We start from the raw sequence: 23407 nt of genomic DNA on the forward strand, positions 1-23407 counted from the left end.
CCTGTCTGATAACCAAAACACACATTTAACTTACCACTGGTAAGATTTAAAATATCTACAGACACTCACGCAATGACTGAAGAGCGGTTAATCATAATAAAATAATCAGAAAAAATGTAGACATACTGTAAGTCAGCATGGGCCAGGCTAAATTCCTTTGACCTGTATATATTGTTTTGCACTTCTACTGTTTCTATTTCTTTTTTTTTTTTTTTTTTTACAAAGTCTTTGATTTTATTCGGCCTTTCACGTTCAGAAACTCAGCGTTTACAATAATCACAACTCACACATTTTCTCAAACCAATTTTTATTCAAACGTTCATTCAGTTGATACAGTTTTCATTTCATCCCAGCAGGGTAGCTAGATGTTTTTGTTTCAATATGTATGATGCGGAGAATCCTTCTGCTACTTCATTTAATGAAGATTTAGTATGGACTAACTGTTTGGCTAATAAAAAAATAACCTGCAGTAAAATATTTGATGCATCTGAAGAGTGGTAAATGTAAGTGGCCTTCAGATAACCAAGTGTTTTTTTCATTCTGAGTTGACTTGTGACCCAGAGTCGACCCTGGGAATTTATTTTTACACACACAAAATAAACCACACCTTGGGACTGGGCTTCCACCCCTGGTGGGTAAAATGCTGCAGAGAAATATTCAATGACCATGATTCAAGACGTGAAGACCATCGCATTGGACCGGATTGCACTGAATAATAAAAACAATGTAAGCATGAAGCGGTCATTAAAAAACATTCTGAGAGCTGAAACTTGGACTGAAGTGATCGGAAACATCAGGCAGCAAAGTTCACCAGAGCTCAAAACTCACAACAGAGTTATGATCCAGCAGCAGCAGCAGCTCGGCACAGGCTAACACTTCAGCACACAGTAAGTCAACTTTTTTTTCAACCAGATAATAAAGAATTGGTTGTAAGTTTCTTATTTAGGGAAGTTGCTCTGACTTGGTCAAACTTAGTGAAATGACCAAACAAAAGAAGTCCTGTGTGCTAAAGTGAACATCTGTTCAGGTACAATATAGACAAGTTAAGAATCCAAAACATTCAGATATCTGTTTCCAGGCACAATGATCCAAATGGCACAATCAAAATAAAACAGGCAAAACACAAAGGTAGCAGGAATCAACCCAATAAAGGTCTAAAATAAACACTTGATTGCAGTCAAACGGAAGCAACGTGTCGTCTTAAAGTCACCACTATCACTGCTGGTACGTGTATCTACATCTGCAGATTTAACTGAAGAAATGAAGAGTAAACATGAGCACAAAGATGTGATCATCCTGTCTCAAATTACTGCAGGTTGTGTTTCTGAAAAGTGTCAAACTTGCAGTTTCTACATCCAAGTTTGAGCCACTTGTTAAAAAATAGATTTTGTTGAGAGGGGGGATGGATGAAAGTTTGTCCTGCTTTTTCTTGTATAAAAATACTTTTTTTTAATCCAATATGAAAGGGGGCTGGATTGTGATGGACTTCCTGTCGACAAGTTTTAGGAAGTTGTTTTTCAGAGCGGCAGCCTGAGAGGAAGAGACTCTAAAACCAGGTGGAGGTTTTTGAAATTAACAAACAGTGATGTAATCGGTGTGTGATTCTTAGTTAGTGACTCAAACTTGCAAAAGCATCAGTACGAGTGTTGTATGCTGGGAAAAAAACAAAACCTTTCATTGAGGTGCAAAGAAGCGACATCTTACATCTCAGCAAATCTCCCGCTGCAGCTGGACTGGACATGTCGTCACTGCAGATTCATGATGATCTGATCTGTGACAGTAAAGACGTCTGAACAGAATCTCTGCCTCACGTCGCGTCAAACTGAAAAAGTGCGAGTTTGAAATTATGCTAAAAAAAGAGCAGCGTAGTGGCATGTCCTAAACTTGTGTCTGCAAGGTTTACCCACTATGTTCCTCTACATTGAACACATGGTGAATCATTTCTCTCTCATTAACAAGAAGCAGGAGTTCCTCTATGTTGGCAATATTTGACTGCAGATAAAAAAATATGTGCATCTCTTATTCCAGCTGTTTTGTAACCTACTCTCAGGTCAGACTGGGACTGAGAGTAGATATAGTGTGATAGCTGACATCCCATTCATTTCCTCGAGCACAGACGTAAACTTGTTTTATAAAAGATGGCAAAAGTAGTCGTGGATTAAACGCACATCCATCCACCAACGTGATGTAAATATTAAGGGGCGGGAGCATCGAGATACACTCTTCCCTCGTCTCAAACATCTGTTTCCTGACTGACAAGAAGTGACCAATCAGAAAGCCGGATGATTACAGGAGAACAGAACTTGACAGCTTTAGCTTCTGCATGTGACACACCTTACTTTCCCAAATAGAGTTCAGTAAATCAAATGAATCTCAAACGACCAATCAGCAGCAGGCGTGATCCCAGCTCGACTACGGTACATGTTTCTGACTCGCTGTCACCGACCTCCTTCTTTCAGGATCAGTTAGTCTGTACTTTAAGTCTTCAATTCATCAAACAAGCGAAAATAGATTCTTTACTCATTTCCAATAAATATACTTAAATTTATTCATTTATTTAAAGATAAAATAGTTCTGTTTGTTTTTTCTTGATTCAACGTGCAGACTCTTCTGTTTATTTTTTTTTATAAAATTCTGCACTTGATTCAAGAAAGTTATATTTTAAGTAACGGAATTATAGACAGAAACAACTTGAAGGTGCTGATTGTTGCAGCGTAGCTCTGGTTGTCATGGAGACGTTCTCGGTCACTGACGTCCTGCAGTGAAACGGTCTCAGCAGAGTCTGGAGGCTACACGTCAGAAGGACTGAGATGATTTTTGAAGGATGAAGCCCGGAGTTTGGTCCAGTTCCTCTGCCGCTCCAGGATCGGGACGGGTACAGCGCCGTGACAGTGTCACAGCACCGACCCAAAGAGTTTTAGATCCAGGAAGTTAAACCTCATCATCCAGCGAGATCAAGTGTCCACAGTGGCTCCCAAACGTCCATACTCATCTTTTACAAGCAAAAAAAGCGCAGAAAAGAAGCAGGTTGGTTGAATGTTTCTCAGGCTGGAGTTTGGTGGGACGTCTCCTTGTGACAAACAAACGTTCAGAAGCAGAGGATTGTCTCAAAGTGTTTGAAAGGGCAGACTGAGGCAAGAACAGTTTCATCATCCATCCTGCGCCATCTCTAACCACAGCAACAGATTTTTGTAAATATAACAGCAGGAAAAAGCAGAGCTAGTGCTAAAAACCAAAACCATACTTGGATTTTCTCTTGGTTAGTGATTCCTTTCACATCTCAGGAAGCAACAGCTTGAACCTGTTCAGACCACAGTGCAGAACCAGTGCATAGGTCAATCGTGTTGCCGTAGTGATGGTTTGAAGTGGGGGGGGGGGGGGGGGGGGGGGGGGGCGTCAGGCGGTGAACGGGGGTCAGATGATGGGTTTGCTGCGGTCGACGGTATCTGACTTCTTCAGTTTGCCCTTACTGAAACCCTGGATGGAGCTCAGCAGAGCGCTGCGACCTCCTCCCGTTCCGTCAGTGGAGGGCAGAGGAGGACAGGAGGAGGAGTCCAGCATGGGAGGAGGAGGGGGAGGAGGAGGAGGAGGAGGGGGAGGAGCAGTCTGGCCTCCTGGATTAAAGAGAGGAGAATAAAAGAAAGCACGTCAGATTAAGATTCAGAGAATAAAAACTGCAGGTTGCTGGCAGCATGCAGATTCCCCGGGAGCTGGTTTCACAAAAGACATTCAAGTTTGACTCTTAAATGAACGAGTGAGGTTTTCAAAATGTCCGACACGATGATCATTTTTGATACCACGTGTTGGGAAACGATATAATCTGTTATTTTAATAATTAACAGTATCAAAAAGTACCAACAGTTGAAAAGTACAGAGTTTGCTAGCATGTTCTCAGCACTGGGTGCCTAGGACTTCTATGTTGGTTGCCATGGTATCGAAACAGGAATTGACATCAACTATTTTAGTTATTGAAGTTTAAAATTCTAATATCGAGCTACACTAGTGAGGAGTGTGTGTCGTCAAAATAACATCCATTCTTATTTGGTATAGCTAGACTAACAGTTTAGGACACCAGGTACTTTTCTCTCTCTCTTTTTTCTAACACTGGACGCTGAACCCTTGATGTAAGTTTTGAGATTTTTTGGCTTGTGTTCCTCTCAAGAGATGATTTATGGTCTTGATGTCATATTTTCTAAATAAAGTTAAAGGTCACATATTATATCCTCCTTTTTAAGAAGTTGAAATCCCCAAAACATGTGTGTGAAGTCTCTTGTTCTAAATCCACTCTGTTCCTGTATTTGATCATGTCTATAAACCCCTCTATTTCAGCCCTGCTCAGAACAGGCTGTTTCTGTGTCTGTACCTTTAAATATGTAAATGAGCTGTGACCACGCCCCCTCTCTGGAAGGGCTTGGGTGTCTCTGTCTTTCTCGCTCCATGTCCTATTGTTTACGGTGAGAAGTCAGACTCAGTGGGCAGAACAAACACCTAGCTGTGGGAGTATCACCCACCGGGGGAGGGGTTACTGCCCTTTGTGATGTCATGAAGGGAAAATCGCCAAACAGCCTGTTTGAGCACACATTTTCTGAAAAGTGGAGCAGGTAAAAGACGAAGAGGATGGACTTTTCTCATCATTGGGGGGTTTGTAGACAGACTAAAGACACATATTAGTGTTAGAGAAACATGGTGAAGTGTATTTTGAATAATATGTGACCTTTAATTTTAGTTTGGGCATTTCACATTTTTTGATATTTTAACAAATTTGTAGCTGTCACAACAACTCAAATGTATGTTTCATTTTCGATGTTTAGGTCTGAACGTAGTCTGTTTCAACACCGAACAACAGATTCAAACGTTGAAACTTTGCATAAATACAGCTACAGCCAACAATAAAAACACGCAAGGGTGGGTGCAGATGTTGTTTGTTCTGTGTGCAGAGTAACGGGGACACTTTGTGTGGAGAGACTAGATCTTTGTGAAACCAGTTCCTGCAGATCAGGGTCCAGGCTGAGCTCAATCCACCATCAGTTTCAACACAACTTTGTTGGTTGGTACCAAGAGAGAAGATTTTTGACGCCCAGCATCATATTAACATCGATTCCTATTAGCTCCCTATATAAAGACGTGTTTAAATCTCGTTTAACAACATATTTACATATTTATATTTCATGTTTTTTTTTTAAACTTTACCAGCTATGAACCTCAGCAGCTTGTTAAAATATGAAATCAAATTGATAAAGCTTCACGTTACAGCTCTGTTATTCTGAACTAAATGAGCTTCTCCAATCTGTTTATTTAAAGACAAAGTTAAAAGTCCTCCTCCATTTTCACATTATCAGCTTCACTTTGACTAACTGATGGTGAGTTGATCTTAAGCCCGATGCTTTCCTTTCAGCTGTGCCACTTTGCATCCCAAACTGAATGAAACCCCAGGGGCTGCAGGCAGAGAAGCAAAATGTAGGGGAGCGTGACATAAACGTACAGCAGAGGTAAAGGAAGGACTTCCTGTCTGAATACACACACACACAGAGAATGATCTGCAGTGTAATGAAAGCACATCAGTCAGTCTGACAGATGTGACCACACCTGAAGAAAGTCACTGCAGGGGACGACGATGAGCATCACTGCAAGATACTCACATTTAAAAATCAAAGTTCAACAGTAATCAGCGGAGGAACATCTTCTTCCTGCAGTGAGGATTATCTCCAGATCATTTCTTTCATTACATTGAGCAGCTTCTTATTCTGTAGAGTCCATTTCTGTGAATCTTGACACGAGTCTGCGGTCATGTTCAAAGTTTGCATATTAAAGCGAGTCCTCCATCATCAGAGTCCAGCAGAGTCAGCATTTCACGAGCGAGTGTGAAATCTGTGATTAGATCTGTAAATGTGTGCTGGCACATTCAGGGCTACTGCACACTTTTTAAAATCAAATAAATGAATAACATATTTTACAATTCATAGGGTCGCTGCTTCTCAAATTTCATGTGAGATTCAAAACGACTTTGGTTCTCTTTGTCTAAATTGTAAGTTGTTGTTTTTTTGGGCATATCTTGCAAATCGCCTTGAAAAATGTCTCAGTCATTTTCACTATATTTTTTTCATTTTGAGGCCATATTTCACTGAACTTGCATTTCCTCATCGTTATCTCTTCCATACCTAGTCTGTGCTGTGAAGGCCACTGATTGTTACATAAACAATGAATCCACTCAAAAGATTTACAAAAAAAACACTAACTCGGTCATAGTGCCGTCTCAAGAGGACCTCTCACAAATAAAGAATAAGACGTTTTAATGAACGAATTTTATGACCTTAAGTTCTGAAGGAAGACTCTTGAAGGAACCCTGAGTTTTATCAACCGACTAATCCAAACTGATTTATAAGTTGTCCTCCTGGAACACAACAAAAGTATGTTTCCAAACTCGTACCTTCTCACAACAATAATTTGGCTAAAAATAAATTAAAGCTAGAGTCAGTAGGTTTCATCAAAAATAAAATACAGACTGCTCAAGCATCACTTCATACATGTGTGGTGGTGACTGTGTCACTCTGCAGAGAGCATGACCTGAAAGTCTTCAGATTATAACCAGATTAGGATGGATTTCCTTCTACCATTATAAATTATACACAAATCAAATTTAAAACATACAGAATTTGAAGTTCAGCTGTAAACCTGTCCGTGCAAAGAAACCAAAAGTAATGCAATAAAGTTTGATCTGAGACTTTAAAGATGTTTGAGAAGAAAGTGAACTTCATTCAAAATATTTGTGTATAAAACGGGGAGGAAATCATTTAAATGACTCACAGCATGTGGAACCACTAATCTAATAAGAGTCTATTCTGTAAGTTTGTTAGACTTCTTGGCGAGAATCGGCTCAAAAACCAGACGTAGAGTACGAGCAGACAGAACAGACACAGAGACAGAAGAAAGACAGACGCACATGCTACAACTGACAGAGCGAGCAGACAGACACAACTGACAGATCACAATCTCCAATGAGGACTGCGGGTCAGGATCGTGCAGGAGTCGGATGTGTGTGAGGTTCGGGGCGTCATTGCAGATTGTGAGGTTTTTAAAAAGATGTGTGTACACCCTGATCCGGTCCAGCTGCTGCCTCGTCACCTTAGACCACATCCAATTCATTTTCTACTTATCGTCTGCTAACTTCAAAGAGTTTGTAGATTAAACTGCTGAATGCTTACAGTGATTAATGTCGGACACTTTCCTCTTATAAGGTTGAGATGGTTGCAAGCGCCGTCTTTGCGCTCACGATCACTTTCATGAAGCGTTGCTGCACGTCTGCCCTGTCTCTATGACAACAGTCTGCTGACAACGGCCACTGCTCCTTTGTTTTTCACTGTTCAATGTTTTTTATTTGAGATCGTTTATTTCCCGATCAGACACGGAGCAAAGAGGATGTGGGTACAAGACACGATCTGTAGGCGGCAAAAATACGGGGAATATCATACATTTGGAAAAGAGCGCCAGTGACGTCAACAGCGCCTTTCTCACAAGTTCAAAGATTTTCTACTTGAGCGCTCGGAGAGGCAGAAGATGCTGGGTGTTGCACTTTATATCCAGGAGGCTGCATTCTGCTGTGAGCGCTCTCTACTCATTGAAAACAACTGAAAAAAGACGCTGGCGCTCAGAAAATAAAGCTAGGTGGACACGGGGTCTATATATACAGGATCACGAGTCAGGTGAATAAATATTGCTGTATTATTACTTACGAAATCATTTAGGTAGAAAAGGTAGAAAAGTTTATGATAAGCTCGCACTTTAGAGGGGCTGTTTTGTGTATTGATCAAGGCTCATCCATTTTTTTATTTATTTCCTCTCTAAATGGAATCATGTTAACAGATCTCTGTGACAAGTAGCTCGCTGGTAGACGAGGGTGTGCAACATCTTCAAAAACCACCAGAGACCTTCATCATCATCATCGACATTATAAATCTTTTACTTTACCCAACGACACGGTCAGAATGGAGCATGCTCTATGGTGGAGACAGCACGGGAAGAGGAGAGAAGAAGAGATGACAATTATCTGTTCAATCGGCATTTACACAGTTTCACTAGGAGGAGGAGGAGGAGAGAGGAGAGGAGAGGAAGTAAGGAAAGGAGAGGAGAGGAGAGGAGAGAATGTTAGGAGAGGAGAGGAGAAACAGAAGAGGAGAGGAATTTAGGAGAGGAGAGGAGACGAAGTTAGGAGATGATAAACAGAAGAGGAGAGGAAGTTAGGAGAGATGAGAAACAGAAGAGGAGAGGAAGGAAGTGGGGAGAGAAGAAAAGAGGAAGTGAAAAGAGGAGAGGAAGTAAGGAGAGGAGAGGAAGTTAGGAGATGAGAGGAGAGAGGAGAGGAAGTTAGGAGATGAGAAACAGAAGAGGAGACGAAGTAAGGAGAGGAGAGGAAGTTAGGAGAGGAGAAACAGAAGAGGAGAGGAAGGATAGGAAGTTAGGAGAGGAAAGGAGAGAAGAGGAGAGGAGAGAGGAGAGGAGAGGAGAGCAGAGCAGAGCAGAGGAGAACCGAGGAGGAGACACTACCAGGGTGGGAAACTGATGCCACATTTGTGTCAACATATTGTGGAAACTTAAGTCTGGTGATATCCAGTTTTTTTACTTTCAATTAATCCAATGAAAAAACCAAACCCATCAAGGAAATGATCGACTAAAAGGTGTAGAGGAAAACACAGAGAGAAAGAATGAAAGGAAGAGAAGAAAAGAGAGATAGATAGAAAGATCCATCGTTATACAGAAAGAGATGATGAGAGACAGAAAGAAAGGCTGAGAAATAAATAAAAACAAAAGAAAGACAGACTGTAAGAGGAAATACAAAAAGAGACAGACAGTCAGAAGAAAGAAAAAGAAAGATGTTGTTACGTCTTTAAAAGAATATTTACAACCCGTCTATAAAATATCCAGCATTTGAATAAAACACAAGTGCAGCACATGGCGCCTCAGCACATTTTTACTTTGACTTAAAACATAAATGAAAACAAATGCTGATCAATCAGTGAGCTAGTAGACGCCTAACGTCTTTGAACTCTTTTCCACACAGACTGTTTCTATAATAAAATCTTGTTTATTCCTATTGTAGCTATTTCCAAGTGCTGATTGTATTTGTGAGCTGTTTGAAAGATTTATTCATTAAGAAGAAAATGAAGAGCTGGAGGTCGAGAGCCACAATAACGGTTTGAGTTTCTCATGGGATTTGTTTCTTTCAAACATCAAACATCAGAGTTTCCCACCCTGCATCAAGTTCTCTTAAGACACAACTAAGTGATTAGACACAGTTACAGCAGAGACAGATACCTGTCTGAAAAGCAGGTAATCATATGATGAGAGAAGAAGAGGTGAAGAGACAGACAGACAGACAGACAGACAGACAGACAGGTTAAATCAGGTGATTAGACTTCAAATTCATTCATGCAAAATTCAGATTACATTCAGGGTTATTTAAAAAGATGCTGTTATTGATCTGAGCAGCGTGCTAAGACAGACCAGTCGTGTCGCCACAAGGGGGAGCTGTCCTGCATGTATGAAACTTTAGTTTAAGACAGAAAGGAGGACAGACAGACAGACAGGCAGGCATACCCGTGGTGGATGGTGGCGTGGGGGAGGAGGGACATGTAGGAGGGGAGCTGGCTCCGGAACCTGAATACAAAAAGACAAGTTCATCGCCATGGTAAGCTTCCTACTTTCCTGTCCACAAAAGGTTTAAACATGGCTGATGCTTAATGTTGAGTCTTTGATAATTTCCTTGTTTTTTCTGTCACAGAGAGAAGTTATGTTTTTGGGAGGGCATGCACACTTTTTATCCACATCAAAGAACTTAAAATAAAGTTATTACAGACGAGCAGACGTGTTCAGAGTTGCTAGCTGGCTCAATAATGACCTAACAGAAAAGCTTCAGTAGTGTTCAGTGACCTACCGGAGTTATTGTTGTTCCTGACGGACATGTCTTCTTCGTTTTCATACGCCGACTGTCTGGACTTCTGCAAAAACATGAACACAGGTTTTTACATGACATTTAAATCCTCTTGGTTGTAAAACTGAAGAGTTAAAGGTCAAATATAATACAGAGTCCACTTCACCATGTTCCTCTAACTCTAATATGTGTCTCTAGTCTGTCTACAAACCCCCCAATGATGAGAAAAGTCCATCCTCTCCGTCTTTTGCCTGCTCCACTTTTCAGAAAATGTGTGCTTAAACAGGCAGTTTAGAGATTTTCCCTTCATGACATCACAAAGGGCAGTAGCCCCTCCCCCAGGTGGGTGACACTCCCACAGCTAGGTGTTTGTTCTGCCCTCTGAGTCTGCCTTCTCAATGTAAACAATAGGACATGGAGCGAGAAAGCCAGAGCCACCTGAGCCCTTCCAGAGAGGGGGCGTGGTCAGACACAGCTCATTTACATATTTAAAGGTACAGACACAGAAACAGCCTGTTCTGAGCAGGGCTGAAATAGAGGGGTTTATAGGCATGATCAAATACAGGATCAGAGTGGATTTAGAACAAGAAACTTCACACACATGTTTTGAGGAGCTCTGAGACTTATTTAAACTTGATGAAGAGGAGGAGGATATGTGACCTTTAAAGCCCTCCCCCATTACACTTTAATCTCAGTCATTAATCGGTATGTAGTTCAGTTTAGTCTCATCTGTTGGTTTCTGTCCTTGTTCTATCAAATCTAACAAACACCAAACAATGGCAAAATGTCCCATGAGTCTCAGTTATTAAAAGAGTATTTTGAGCTATTTTATTTGAAGGTTTGAAAATAAACCTCCAACCAGTCACAGCCAAGATGTCTGCTCTGATGTCAGGAGGTTTCTTTCTAGTGTTGTGTGTCTGAGATTGTGTTTCCGACCTTCCTCGCCAGAATCTTCCTCCTCTTCTTCTCCTCCTCTGAGCCGTGGTGAGACTGAGCTCTGGTCAGCCTCCTGTGCTGGTGGAGCTTTAATCAAACATCAAAACACAAAATGATCCTTCAAACAAAAGGCAAACTTCATATTTATTAATCTACACTTGAGACAAAAAGAAAGATGTGGAATGCAAAGCGACGCACCACTCTCTGCTCCTCGTGCAGCCGCTTCTCCAGACTCTCCTTTGCCGTCTTCAGCGCCTCTTTTAGTCTGCTGGGAATCTGGAGGAGGAAGTTAACATTTGTTTTTCTTTATCAAATATCCTGCAGGAATACAAAACTGTTGTATGTGCATGCATGGACAACCTCAAAAGAAGTTATCTGAAACCAAACTTCTCACCTTGACCTGAGATTTTTCCGAGTGTTGCAGCTGAACATCACTGAACAACCTGCAGAGCACAACATGCGACTCGTCAGCAACCAAAAAACCAGACGCTCTCTGAATTTCTCACATTAGTTTGTCTTACAGAGAATCTTTACTTGAACACTAGATATATGGATCTGTATGGACGGATGGATGAATGCATGTTTGATGTGTAGAAAACAAGGTTGTGAAAACACTTTGATACCACTTTTTTAATGATAAAAAAGTGTTGAAAAGCACTGAAGCTTTAACAAACTACATTTTCTTCCGTCATATTTTTGTAGAGGATAATTATTGGCCATTTTTGCTTTTATTATAAATCAGACAGCTGAAGAAAGACAGGAAATGTTGGGAGGAGAGAGTGGGGGGTGACATGCAGCAAAGGGCCGAGGTCGGAGTCGAACCCACGGCCGCTGCAGCGAGGACTATATCCTCTGTACATTGGAGGGCGCGTAATAACCGCTAGGCTACCCGGTGCCGCCATATTTGAACCAAAAGCTGCTGCGAGCCAAAGAGAGAGAGTATACCCATGTGTCTATGGTATGAATTTGAATGTTTCTGGTATATATCAAATGTAAGGCGTCACGTTCTGACTGCTCGTTGAAAACATCAGGTGAACTCACGGTGTCTTCATGAGCTCTGACACGGTCGGCATCCCGCTCTTACAGGACTCTGTGGACAGGATGGACTGCAGCACCGACACTAAAACACACAATGAATCAGCATGTGTTACCATGGATACGCTTTGGGACATTTCAAGGCTAGTTGTGTCAGCATTTAAAGACACAGCACTGTGACATCAGTCTGTGTACAGATATACTGACCGACAGTGGTGAAGGGGACGGCGGGGAACTGATCGACGGGGATGCTGTCCGGCGGTCGGCCATACGTCATCTCGTAGAGTAAATGTCCGAAACAGAAGACATCGATGCTCTCTGTGCTCTGCAGACACACCAACATGTATATTAAAACACAACAAGTATGATCGTGCACAGATCCCTCGGCATATTGAGGGATTTAAAGATGCTGTTCACAGTTTTTTATTTAACTTTCTACCTGTATCCTTTGAAGAAAATCTTCTACATATCCTGCTTTTTACCCCGGATCATTAAAAGCCTAGACTTCTACAGGTTTATTCAACATATTATAAAGATAACAGACACAAATCTAATATCAAAAACATTTGATTGTAAAAAAAAAAAAAAAAAAACTTAAATAAGAAAAAACCAACAACATATGAACCCTTTGGCATGTTCCAGTTTAGTGAAGAGATAACAACAAGAGCCGCACAACATCCAATCTTACCAAGTCATTACTTACATTTATCTTCCTGAGCTGGGTGAAGGCTGGCCGCAGCGCTGAGGGAACTCCCAGCATGCCGTTCTCTACGTCTGTGAGTCGACACACGCCGTCATCCAGCATAACGTTGGACGCTTGAAGGTGACCGAAAAACATTCCTCCGTCGTGGAGGAGCTTCAGGCCCTGAAAACACACAAACATGCACACATAAAGCTCTGGTAACAAGTCGTTTTATTTGGTTGTGTGTTGTTTATTTCTTGCCATTGTTCGGTTTGTGTGTGTGTGTGTGTGTGTGTGTGTGTGTGTGTGTGTGTGTGTGTGTGTGTGTGTGTGTGTGTGTGTGTGTGTGTGCGTGTGTGTGCGTCTACCTCCAGGATCTGACGTCCGTACAGCTTGATGTGCTGCAGCTCGAGGCCCTGACTCTTCTTAGGGTTACAGTACTTCTTCAGGTGACTCTCCCTGGGCTTCACCTGCAGAGAGAGAGAGAGAGAGAGAGAGAGAGAGAGAGAGAGAGAGAGAGAGAGAGAGAGAGAGAGAGAGAGAGAGAGAGAGAGAGAGAGAGAGAGAGAGAGAGAGAGAGAGAGAGTCAGTTTTCACCAGACTGACGCTGAACTGAAGATAGAGGTTCTAACTATCTGTACTGAATATGAACGCTCATCCAGAGTTACAGAGGAACTGTTTCAATGCTTTGCACGGCACATACTAAATACCCTTCATCTCTGTGGAGTTGTATTTAAATACCCTTCATCTCTGTGGAGTTGTATTTAAATACCCTTCATCTCTGTGGAGTTGTATTGGAGGGAAAAACTTAGAAACATATCTCAAAATGTCAACGTTTGGAACTACATGAAACAGAAAGGCAACTCGATTAAAGGTTAAATCTGATTAATCTGGACAAAACTCCCCTTTATACTGTTGGGGAAACACCCTCACGATTGGTGCTTAGATCACAGGAGGACAAGCACTTTGATTGAGGCACAGTGGTGCTTTGAATCCACACACTGACACACAGTGTGTACCTTGCATATGTGATCTCTGAGAGAGCCTCTCTCACTGAACGGCCGGATGAGCAGAGCTGAAGACTCACTGGTGCTGGAGAACAACAGCGGACACAGATAGGGAGTCTGAGGGAGGAAGAGGAGAAGTATATTTACTCGTTTGGGCTTCATAACGCCTCTTTAGAAACCAATCCATGATGTCACAGTTTACTTACAGAGAAGCTGGTTAGCAGCTTCATGGCTGACTGAAGATCTTTGTCGGACAAGAACTTATCAGGCCCCAGGTCCACCTACAACACACACACACACACACACACACACACACACACACACACACACACACACACACACACACACACACACACACACACACACACACACACACACACACACACACACACACACACACACACACACACACACACACACACACACACACACACACACACACACACACACACACACACACACACACACACACACACACACACACACACACACACACACACACACACACACACACACACACACACACACACACACACACACACACACACACACACACACACACACACACACACACACACACACACACACACACACACACACACACACACACACACACACCTCTTCAGTTTTTTGTTTTTTATGGAATCTTATCTTGAGTCAATTTTTTTCTCTAATTTGTTTCCTCTGACTGGATGAGACTTTCACATCAGCCGAGAACATCTGATTGAATTTAAGTTTAACTAAATTGAATTTATACTGGGCTGAGAAAAAACCTCAGTATGTGAAATACTCCTGGAATAATCTCTCAGTCCTGTCAGAGACATAAAACGTGTTTTTTCATCTCTAGTACTTTCTCTGCAGCCCATCCTTCTGTTGTTGTTCTTATTGACACTGCTCTGCTCCATAATTAAAACCTCAGATGATTTTTGCTCACAGTTTGAGCAAGCAGAGAAGTATTTTTTCTTTGAAGAGGACATATTATCCCCCTTCTCCACCTTTTCAAACAGTCCCCCTGTGGTCTAAATGAAACATCTGTGCTGTGCTTTGGTCAAAATATAACATGAATCAAGCACCAGAGGAGGTTTGTGACCCTGTATAAACCAGCTCTCTCAGAACGCTCCGTTTTGGTGTGTGTGTCTCTTTAAATGCAACGAGCCCCCCTGAGTTTTCCCCGTAGACATCACTCCTCTGTAGTGAGAATAAAAATGGTGGACCTGCACAAAAGTTTTGTTCTAGGCTGGTGGTGGTTAGGCTGGTTATTTTACCAGAGTCCCACTGTGACATCACAAGGGGAGCACATTTGAAACGGAGCATTTTTCTCTGTGTTGTAAGACTTATGCAGACCACAAACAAAGGACTGGATGGATTTATTTCACATTTTGTGGGTCAGTAGACACTCAGGTTACCCAAATATCTGTTCAAAAACACTGTAGAAGTGGATTTTTAATAATATGTCCTCCTTTAAGTTGAGTCAACCTGACCTCTCAGGTCATTCAATAAGTATGTTGGCAGAGCTGCATCTCTCATTGATTTTATTTGAAATGTGTGTTTTGTCTTGTAGAGATTAGTGTGTCAGCAGAGCTGTCTGTCAATCGTACTGATTTGTGTTGGACTCACCCAGCTCAGCAGATACCTCTCCTTTGGCTGCTCTTTGTTCTTGATTACAAAATATTTCTTCCTGATCCTCCAGCCTGAAAACACAAACAGTCAGTCACTTCCTGTTCCACTCCACCAATAAGAAATCAATATAACAAGTGAATAAAACACTGCAACGAGGAAATACCATCTACATTTTGACTCAGAAGTAATAAAACACACAAGTGATGAAATTATAACACAAAGGGATTCTGCAGCTTCAGCCTTATTGGGTCTGATATGACCTGTTGCTTACGCTAGCTAATATAAGCTCATGCTAATTAATGTAAGCAAACTTTGCACCGCAGCTAAATGTAAATCTGGTTACTATGGTAACAAGTTCTAAATCTACTTATCTCCTTTAGTCAGCTTGTATCCTAAAGGTCACCTGATTGGACCAGGTTACATCACTTCAACTGTAAAAGTCGACTCCACAATGAAGTGATGCTGCGTATCAGACGGATTATGATAATAAACAAAGACAGTAACGAGATGACCGTTTGCTGAGTGATGATAAACTGTTATTTATGAGTTTAGCAGCTAATAAAAGAAAAATAATCAGGAACTATTGAGATCAATAAATGAATCATTCTTCACCATTCTCTGGTTACAGCTGCAAAAATGTGAGGATTCTTACCAATGTCCCTGAGAGGCTCCAGGACCTCCCACTTTGGGTCCGACCTGAAGTACATGGAGACCTGCTGCAGGGCGATCTCTGCGAGACAGAGAGGCAGAAGAACAGACAGAAAGAAAACACTTAGATAAATACTTAGATAAGCTTATCATGAATCTAAAGTTTGTACCTAAGACAGAAATAATGATGCTTTCAGACACTGAGTGATCACATGTCCAAACATCACAGAGAGCTGGAGTCTTTCTACTCTCACCTCATCATGTCAAAAATAATTAAGTCAGGTATGATGCGCTATTAGAAATTATTACAAAGGATTTTGACATGATTGATGGAAAGGCTGTTAAACGTTTTAGATTAGATGCAGTTTCAAGGTGCGACATTTACGTTTAGCCTTTAATGTGATTGTTGCCAAAGGGTAATAGGAGAAGAAGTGACTCCCCCCCCTCCTCTGTGCCGCCTTTGTAGGTAGTAACAGAGGCGTTAGAGGGGTGAGATGGGATCAGCGGAGATGTGATTGGTGGCGGGAGCGGATGTGATAAAAGGGCTGTGTGTGCAGGCTCTCTGTCTCACTTCTGAAACACCATAAGTCAATTTGAAATCATTCTAAAAAGTGTCTGAGGGACACACCTGTGTAGTTGGCAGAGTAGTTGTTTGGGTCGAGGAACTTCTTGACAAACAAGGAGCTGCAAAGCAGGGGATGCTGGGTAATGGAGTCCAGATATGCCTGCAGTCCTCTCTGCCTCTCTGCTATGAACTCTCTGTCCATGTTTCCAATCAGCTTCTTGGGAGGAAGAGGGAGACTGATGCCGCACACCTGGAGAGAGAGAGAGAGAGAGAGAGAGAGAGAGAGAGAGAGAGAGAGAGAGAGAGAGAGAGAGAGAGAGAGAGAGAGAGAGAGAGAGAGAGAGAGAGAGAGTGAAGCAGAGCTCTATATGTTTTCATGTTTTCAAAGAAGTGAGTTTATAACAGACAAAGTGCAGGTTTCCGACACTCCCTCGGCCTGTTGACAGAAGAGCAGGAGCTGACAGGAGGTCGAGGTCAGTGAGAGACCCCTAAAGGAAGCGAGCAGACCAAACATCAGCAGAAAATCTGCTTACTTCCTCGTCTCTGCTTAAATTAAAACAAATGGCCCTGCAGAGTCAGCACTGGATTATCAGATCTATACTCTAAACCAGTAAGATTATTTCTAAGTAGGCCAGATAATCTGACATTATTAATTATTTATAATCTGGAGGTTTGTGCTTGCAACACCTTGTCACAAGTTTCACATGTTTATGAGTTGTGAGCAGTTTAATATCTAAGCTTCTTTGAATGTTTGAGGTTACACCGGGTCAAAACATGAGATGTTGCACAGAAATCATGTTAGCAGCAGAACTTTGTTTTTCCCCGTCCTATCCCATCAATCATGTTCCGCTTTGTCGAAGGAGGCCTGACCTTAAAGGTGGTTAACCACCATCACAAATCCATCAACTCTTCACATTCCTGCGACTCTTTTTTCAAACGTGACACAGTCATCCATGTTCCAACGCTTAAGGGGGCTAGCCCTGTTTGGAATAATTAGACAGCTACTCTATCTTCTTAACCAGTAAGTGTCGGACGGAGAGGCGGCAGTGTCCCGTGATTGAAGCTCCATCGGTCGAGTTTTATTTTCAGTTTATGAAAATCAATCAATCAAACTTTATTTATATAGCACCTGTTAAGTGCTTAACAAGAGTGCAGAAAAGTTATTGACGAAAAGTAGTTTATAAAATCATTGAGAGACCAATGCACACCAATAAGAATAAAAAATAAAATACGATAAAATACAACACATAAAAGCAACAAGATATTAAAATAAATATATAAGAGGAAAATATTTAAAATTGTAGTAAAAAAAGACGTCGCAGTGTAAGCGTCTAGATAAACACAAACATTATAACAACGTCAGAATAGTCATTCATATTTTGTGATCTTGTCCTGCTTCCAGGTAGGACGGGGTTTTCCCCACAACCCCACGATACGATACATATCGTTGATCTACATTGATTTTGGATACACAAAATTCACAACAACAGTTGTTCTTTATCGTTGAGAATGACAGCAGAGGGATGTTTTTTTTTTTTCCAAGATTTATTTTTGGGCTTTTTGCTTTTAGTGGAGAGACAGGACAGTGGATAGAGTTGGAAATCAGGGAGAGAGAGAGGGGAATGACATGCGGGAAAGGAGCCATAGGTGGGATTTGAACCTGGGACGCCCGCTTGGAGGACTACAGCCTCCATACACGGGGTGTGCACACTAACCACTGCGCCACCAGCGCCCCAGCAGAGGCATATTAAGGATCCTACAACGTAAAGCTCTTCAATTCAGGTCCTCAGAGATCCTACAAATACATCAAATTATTTAATCCCAGAGTTATGGCTAAGGTGTTATTATGAGCTGCACCATAGGTCAATTGTCTTTTAAAACTGTCTCTACAGCGTTGCATCGATTCTGTCACATCTGCATTGAAACATGTGTTTGCAAGAAGCACATGACGATATATTGCTCCATTTTTTGGGCACAGCCCTACTTCCTGGAACATGTCCATAGTTAAGTTTTCCCCCTCAGCTGGTCGTGGTTGTTACTATATACCATGCTGCAGTATTTCACACTGTAGAGCTAAACACGACTGAGAATCTACAACCACACAGGCAGCTGTGTGAGGCAGCACTAAGACAAAGCAGTTTGACCTAAATGTATAAATGTCAGCATGTTAACGTGCTCACAGTGACCGAGCGAACATGCTGATGGTAGCAGGCACAATGTTTACTACGCTCACTTCTTAGTTTGCACACAAAAGGAAGCACAATCGAGGAGGCTGATGGGACTGTTAAGACTCAGTGCTGGGACATGTTGTAAGAACCTGCCACATAAATGACTCAAACAGGAAGTCGATTGGCCAAGACGAGCTGGTGTGTGTGTGGCACTAAATGAGTGTGTCATCATGGCAGTTACAGCCTCCATTCATCATGTTGTAAACACGTTCAGTTTATGTTGTAAAAACCATGTTCTGACAAGGGACAGGTACGATTCCTCGAGTACTCGTTACTGACTTCATTCACTAATTTTACTAATCGCACCTGTGGTCGCGATGTTGTAGGTTAAAATAGTTCCGCTCTGTCAGAGTTACATGCTCCATGTCAGCAGTGAGCAGAAAAAGTGATGTCTGGATGTACTTGGATAACGAGGAACAGATCATCAAGCTGCTGTTTAAATGAACAAACTGACTGAGACTATCACTGCCCTGTCCTTGAAGCCTGAATGGACCGGACTTTAATTACATCCGAGCGTCTCATTAAATCCATTTCATGCTCAGAGGTATTTTTATGGCGTTCAACTGTTGTAAAAAGAAGGACAACGCTCATAAACGATCAGGAAAACTACACATCAGGATGACCGCGTGCATGTCACAAAATGTTGGCGATAACTGAAGCCCATAGATGCCAAAAGTGTCTGCAGGACCTTTGTAAACTCCTTTGCTGTCCTTCTGCATGTTTTAAATCACTGTGATGTGTTCATGTGGTGAAACTCACCATCAGGCTGCTGTTGAGAACATCGAAGTCGCTGTAACGTCGGATCACCTGCAACACAAAACACACACAGACAGCTCTGACTAACACGTCCTCATTGGTCTAACAGTCAGGGGCTTTGTGAGTGTTCAATACTTCTACAAACAAACTGATTAATAAGCCTTTTAAAGTGTTCACGTTTTGTACCAGACGAGCGTTAACATGACCTCTGAGGCTGTGATTGGTGTGTTTACCTGCCAACTGTTCTCTGAAGACACGCCCCTCTGGACTTTGATGATGTACTCCTACCAGAGGAGAAAAAAAAAAAATCTCATTTAATTTGCAGTTTTCTGAGACAAATCAAAAACATCCATCCATTAAGAGCTTTCCCCGTTCAGGGTCTCGGGGGCTGGAGCTGATCCCAGCTGTGATTGGCCGAGAGACGGGGTCACACTAGGTGAACTATGCCAGCAGTGAATTGATTTGTCAACAACAGATACACCGGTTCATGTCACATTATTTGCCAATGTCTGTCTACAGGGCTGATATCGGCTGATAGAGATGTTGCATCCCTAATAAAAATTGACAATATTTCCAATATTACTTAAATCTTTACAATTACACAATATAAAAAAGTATTGTTCTGAGGGAGGTGCCGCAGAACAAGCCCCGTCCAATCAAATCAAAAGGGTTCAAATTTCTGTTGTTTTTAAGTTTCAGTTTCATTTTCTAATAAGTGTTTCATGTCTAACGCTGTGTCTCTGTAATGATGAAGACCTGAGAGTCAAACAGACAAAAATAAGAAAACAACAACCCCGATGTAAACACTGAACTTTCCAAATCTAATCCTCTCACAGTCTTAATCCTGCAGACGGACTCGGGGTTCCTGCTCTAATCTGCTGCATTCATTAATTCATTCATGTGTTCTGAGCGGTTTCACAAACTCAGGATGTAAAGAGCTCCAGTCCTGACGTCTATTTCTGTCCAGCTGCTGTAACTGAGAAAGATCAAGTATGAAGGCTTTCTTATATCCGTCTGTCCAAACAATGATTACACTGTTTGACTGATGAAGGTAAAGCACCAAAACATTGCCAATAAACGTTTGTGTGCAAATCAGACAGTGTGCCAGTTCACCTTTCAGTTTGTGATGGACACATTGCTTAGACACAGTCTGAATTCTGAATAAAACAAAAACTGTTTTTGTGTTTTTTTCCCCCCACTGCATCAGTGTATACTGTGACTAACTTATTCAGACATAAAGATGTTATTGTTGCTTTCTCACAGAGCCTTCAGCGATCACTCTGTTCTGCTTCTTTGGCCCTGCTCCTTGAACATCTTGTCCTGATGCATGACTGAACATAAAACACTTTAAATCACCTTGTCGTTGAAGATATGAAATCTTAGACCGCTCTCGCTGAACAACAAGCCAACTGCACAAATATAGGTGTTGTTTTTTTATTTCTGGTCTTTGTTTACATGTACAGATTAAGAATGTTGCAGAATCAGGAACATTTCCAAAGAGAAATCTTTTTTTTTTTTTTTTATCTTTCAAGATTTGCACAAGGTCGTGCGTGCATTTCTTTTGTCCCGGTTAGACAAACGCAATGCCCTCTATACTGATATAATTCAAATTTCTCTTTACCACCTGCTTTTGCCTTGAAATGGTACTGCTAGACTCTAGAGAACATGATCAAATAACTTCAATCCTGGCATCCCTGCACTGGCATCCTGTTCATTCATGCACTGATTTAAAAAAGTTAGAGCTGACTTTAAAAACAAGGTTGCGTTCCCTTCTGTTCGTTTTATTTCAATCCACTCAAATTGGGTTTTGACAACCTTATGACATCGGCCACAGCATGTGGACACAGTTAAAAATAGAAATATTTAACAATAGTGGCGGAACAATACGCTGGATCAGAGTTCCTGCTGGTACTGACCTTATTAAATAATAGACCAGACCAGAAACAGCAGTCTGCTGTCATAGATCATCGTGTGATTTAACATAATAAATAATCCAATAATCCACACTGTGAGCTATAAAGATTCAAAATTCAATCAGCACTGTCACTGGATACTTGGTGGGTTCGGCTTCTTCTTTTAGAAAATGTGTGTTGAAGACAAGAAGTGTGCTTGTGTTTATTTGTTTATTATTTGTTCTTGAAAAGTGGACTAGCTTACTAGGAAAGAAAAGTTTATTTATAGAGCACCATCCATACACAAAACAATCCAAACTGCTTTATGAAGATAAAAACAAAGCACTGTGAATGTATAAATGTGGGAGAAATACGTGGAGAGAAGACACGCCCCCTTTAGACTCTCATGTCCTCTGGTCAATGACTGATTTTAACTGGTGACTGACAGGAAAATACCGATTTTGTCCTGCTATAATGTGCACAGTGTTTTAGTAGGGGGGAAGGCCTGTTCCCCCATTGTATTGCAACAGGTTTGGAGCTGCCTACATGTTGAAATATTCTGCCGTCATCTGACCCCTTTTGCATCACATAAATCAGAAATGATTTCATTTGAAGAGTGAGGGAGAAGAGAGGGTTTTATTTCCTTAAGTGGACTACTTAAGAAAACGGTATGGATCAGTACAAACACCACCAGTATAAAGAAATGCTATTTTTACAAATCAATCAATCTAATCATTACATGCTTATCAGTGTGCCCTGTCAGGTTATTGTGCCCTTGGTTCTGCTTTACAAACACCACAACACAAATAATGCCTGATATCAGAGCGCTAAGCTAACTGGCTATCTCAGCTGATCCCAGCCGGACTGTCAACAACAAACCCCTCACACATGAGCCCATTATCGGACAAAGGAAGGCACTTTCCCTCTAACATCACCTGGTCATTTTTTTTTTTTTTTTTTAAAGAATCCGTTCTTACTGTTATTAACAAATTAGTTTAAAGTTTAGATTTAGTCAAAGTTATGCTCAGTATAAGCTTGCCAAAACACAGCTAGGGCTTATGTTGCAAAAATCCGATTAATTATTGTTTCCAAAGTGTGATTATTATTCACAATAACTTTTTAATAAACAATTTAGACACAGATCTATTCGGCAGAGAGGACAAAACAATCTGTAAACACCAAAGTCATGATCTCAAATCAAGCTGTCGTCTGGGGGAAATAATTGAAACAGACTAAATGTATACAGGTATTTGTAAAGGCAACACACGCCGAATGATTCAGCAGGTCATTAAAAATTAAAAAAAGAGCTCACTTTTATTTTATTTTAGACACTCAAACATTAGCAGTGACCAAAAGGGAGTCTATAAAACACTTTTAAAGACCTTTCATTACTGTGGGATGTTGCTGAATGTAGATAATGGACTGTTCTAGGTGATTATCACAGGTGAACGTGTTATTTATAGGTGTAGTTTTTGCTCGCAGGCCTTTGCACAGTGGGTTGTCAATGCTCAAAGCAAATCCTTTTATATCAGCAGTTTGGTTTTTTTCTGGATGCAGACGAGCTCAGAGGAAATTGCTCAATCAGTGCCATCGATTCACAGAGTCAGCTGCTTTTTATAGTCAACAGGTAAACCGTGAGGATATTTGTTTTTCTACATCCAGCAGTAATAAAAGGTTTGCGGATAATTCAATGTTTCAGGAAAGAAGACGACATGAAGCATCACCGTCTGTCCGATAATGGAACTAGACGCACAGACGCCCCCTTTAAAAACACTTATTCAAAAGGAATCAGCAGCGAGACATCCACGAGCCTTTAACTAAAAGACACATGAAGGTAACACAGTTACATGTTTAGGTTGTTGACGCCCAGGTGATGGGTTAATCCCAGTTTGAACTCACCGTGTGGGATTGCAGGTTCTGGCTGGTTTCGATCACCGCCGTCAGGGGGACGGTGTCGTCCAGCAGCTGCCTGCCGGGGGACGGCTTCTCCAGGAACGACATCCCGGAGGGGTTACCGGTGAACGTCTGCTTAGAAGGTCCGTCTGTCACTCACTGAAAAACCAGCGGAGGAGCGAGGACAACAAGCCGAGAGGAGCGAAGTGACTGCTAGCGT

General features: G+C 41.5%; 1 protein-coding gene across 2 annotated transcripts; it reads right to left on the minus strand.

Moving 5' to 3' along the window:
* Positions 1–290: 290 nt before the first annotated feature.
* pxk (PX domain containing serine/threonine kinase) lies at positions 291–23381 on the minus strand. 2 transcript variants are annotated; one of them, XM_061041293.1, is made up of 19 exons: positions 23194–23380; positions 19636–19686; positions 19406–19453; positions 16482–16668; positions 15858–15935; positions 15203–15276; positions 13792–13866; positions 13598–13702; positions 12947–13048; positions 12600–12761; positions 12104–12221; positions 11903–11981; positions 11256–11304; positions 11060–11137; positions 10862–10948; positions 9929–9992; positions 9592–9651; positions 7966–7994; positions 3483–3614 (listed from the first exon to the last, which is right to left on the minus strand). In XM_061041293.1, the coding sequence occupies exons 1-18, from the start codon at positions 23293–23295 to the stop codon at positions 7978–7980; spliced, it is 1536 nt and encodes a 511-aa protein (XP_060897276.1). In that variant the 5' UTR covers positions 23296–23380; the 3' UTR covers positions 3483–3614; positions 7966–7977. The 2 variants fall into 2 exon arrangements, with proteins under 2 accessions (XP_060897275.1, XP_060897276.1); XM_061041292.1 differs by lacking the exon at positions 7966–7994 and having other exon boundaries at positions 291–3614; positions 23194–23381.
* Positions 23382–23407: the final 26 nt, after the last annotated feature.

This window comes from Labrus mixtus, chromosome 7 (genome assembly GCF_963584025.1).
Source record: "Labrus mixtus chromosome 7, fLabMix1.1, whole genome shotgun sequence".
In the NCBI taxonomy this organism is placed as follows: domain Eukaryota; kingdom Metazoa; phylum Chordata; class Actinopteri; order Labriformes; family Labridae; genus Labrus; species Labrus mixtus.

Excerpts from the sequence above, each read along its gene's own strand:
- pxk (XM_061041292.1), bottom strand. The coding sequence starts at position 23,295 with ATGTCGTTCCTGGAGAAGCCGTCCCCCGGCAGGCAGCTGCTGGACGAC. Across the intron at positions 19,454-19,635 it reads CTTCAGAGAACAGTTGGCAG|GTGATCCGACGTTACAGCGA; the intron begins GTAAACACACCA and ends TTTGTGTTGCAG. Across the intron at positions 11,982-12,103 it reads CGTCCCCTTCACCACTGTCG|TGTCGGTGCTGCAGTCCATC; the intron begins GTCAGTATATCT and ends TGTGTGTTTTAG.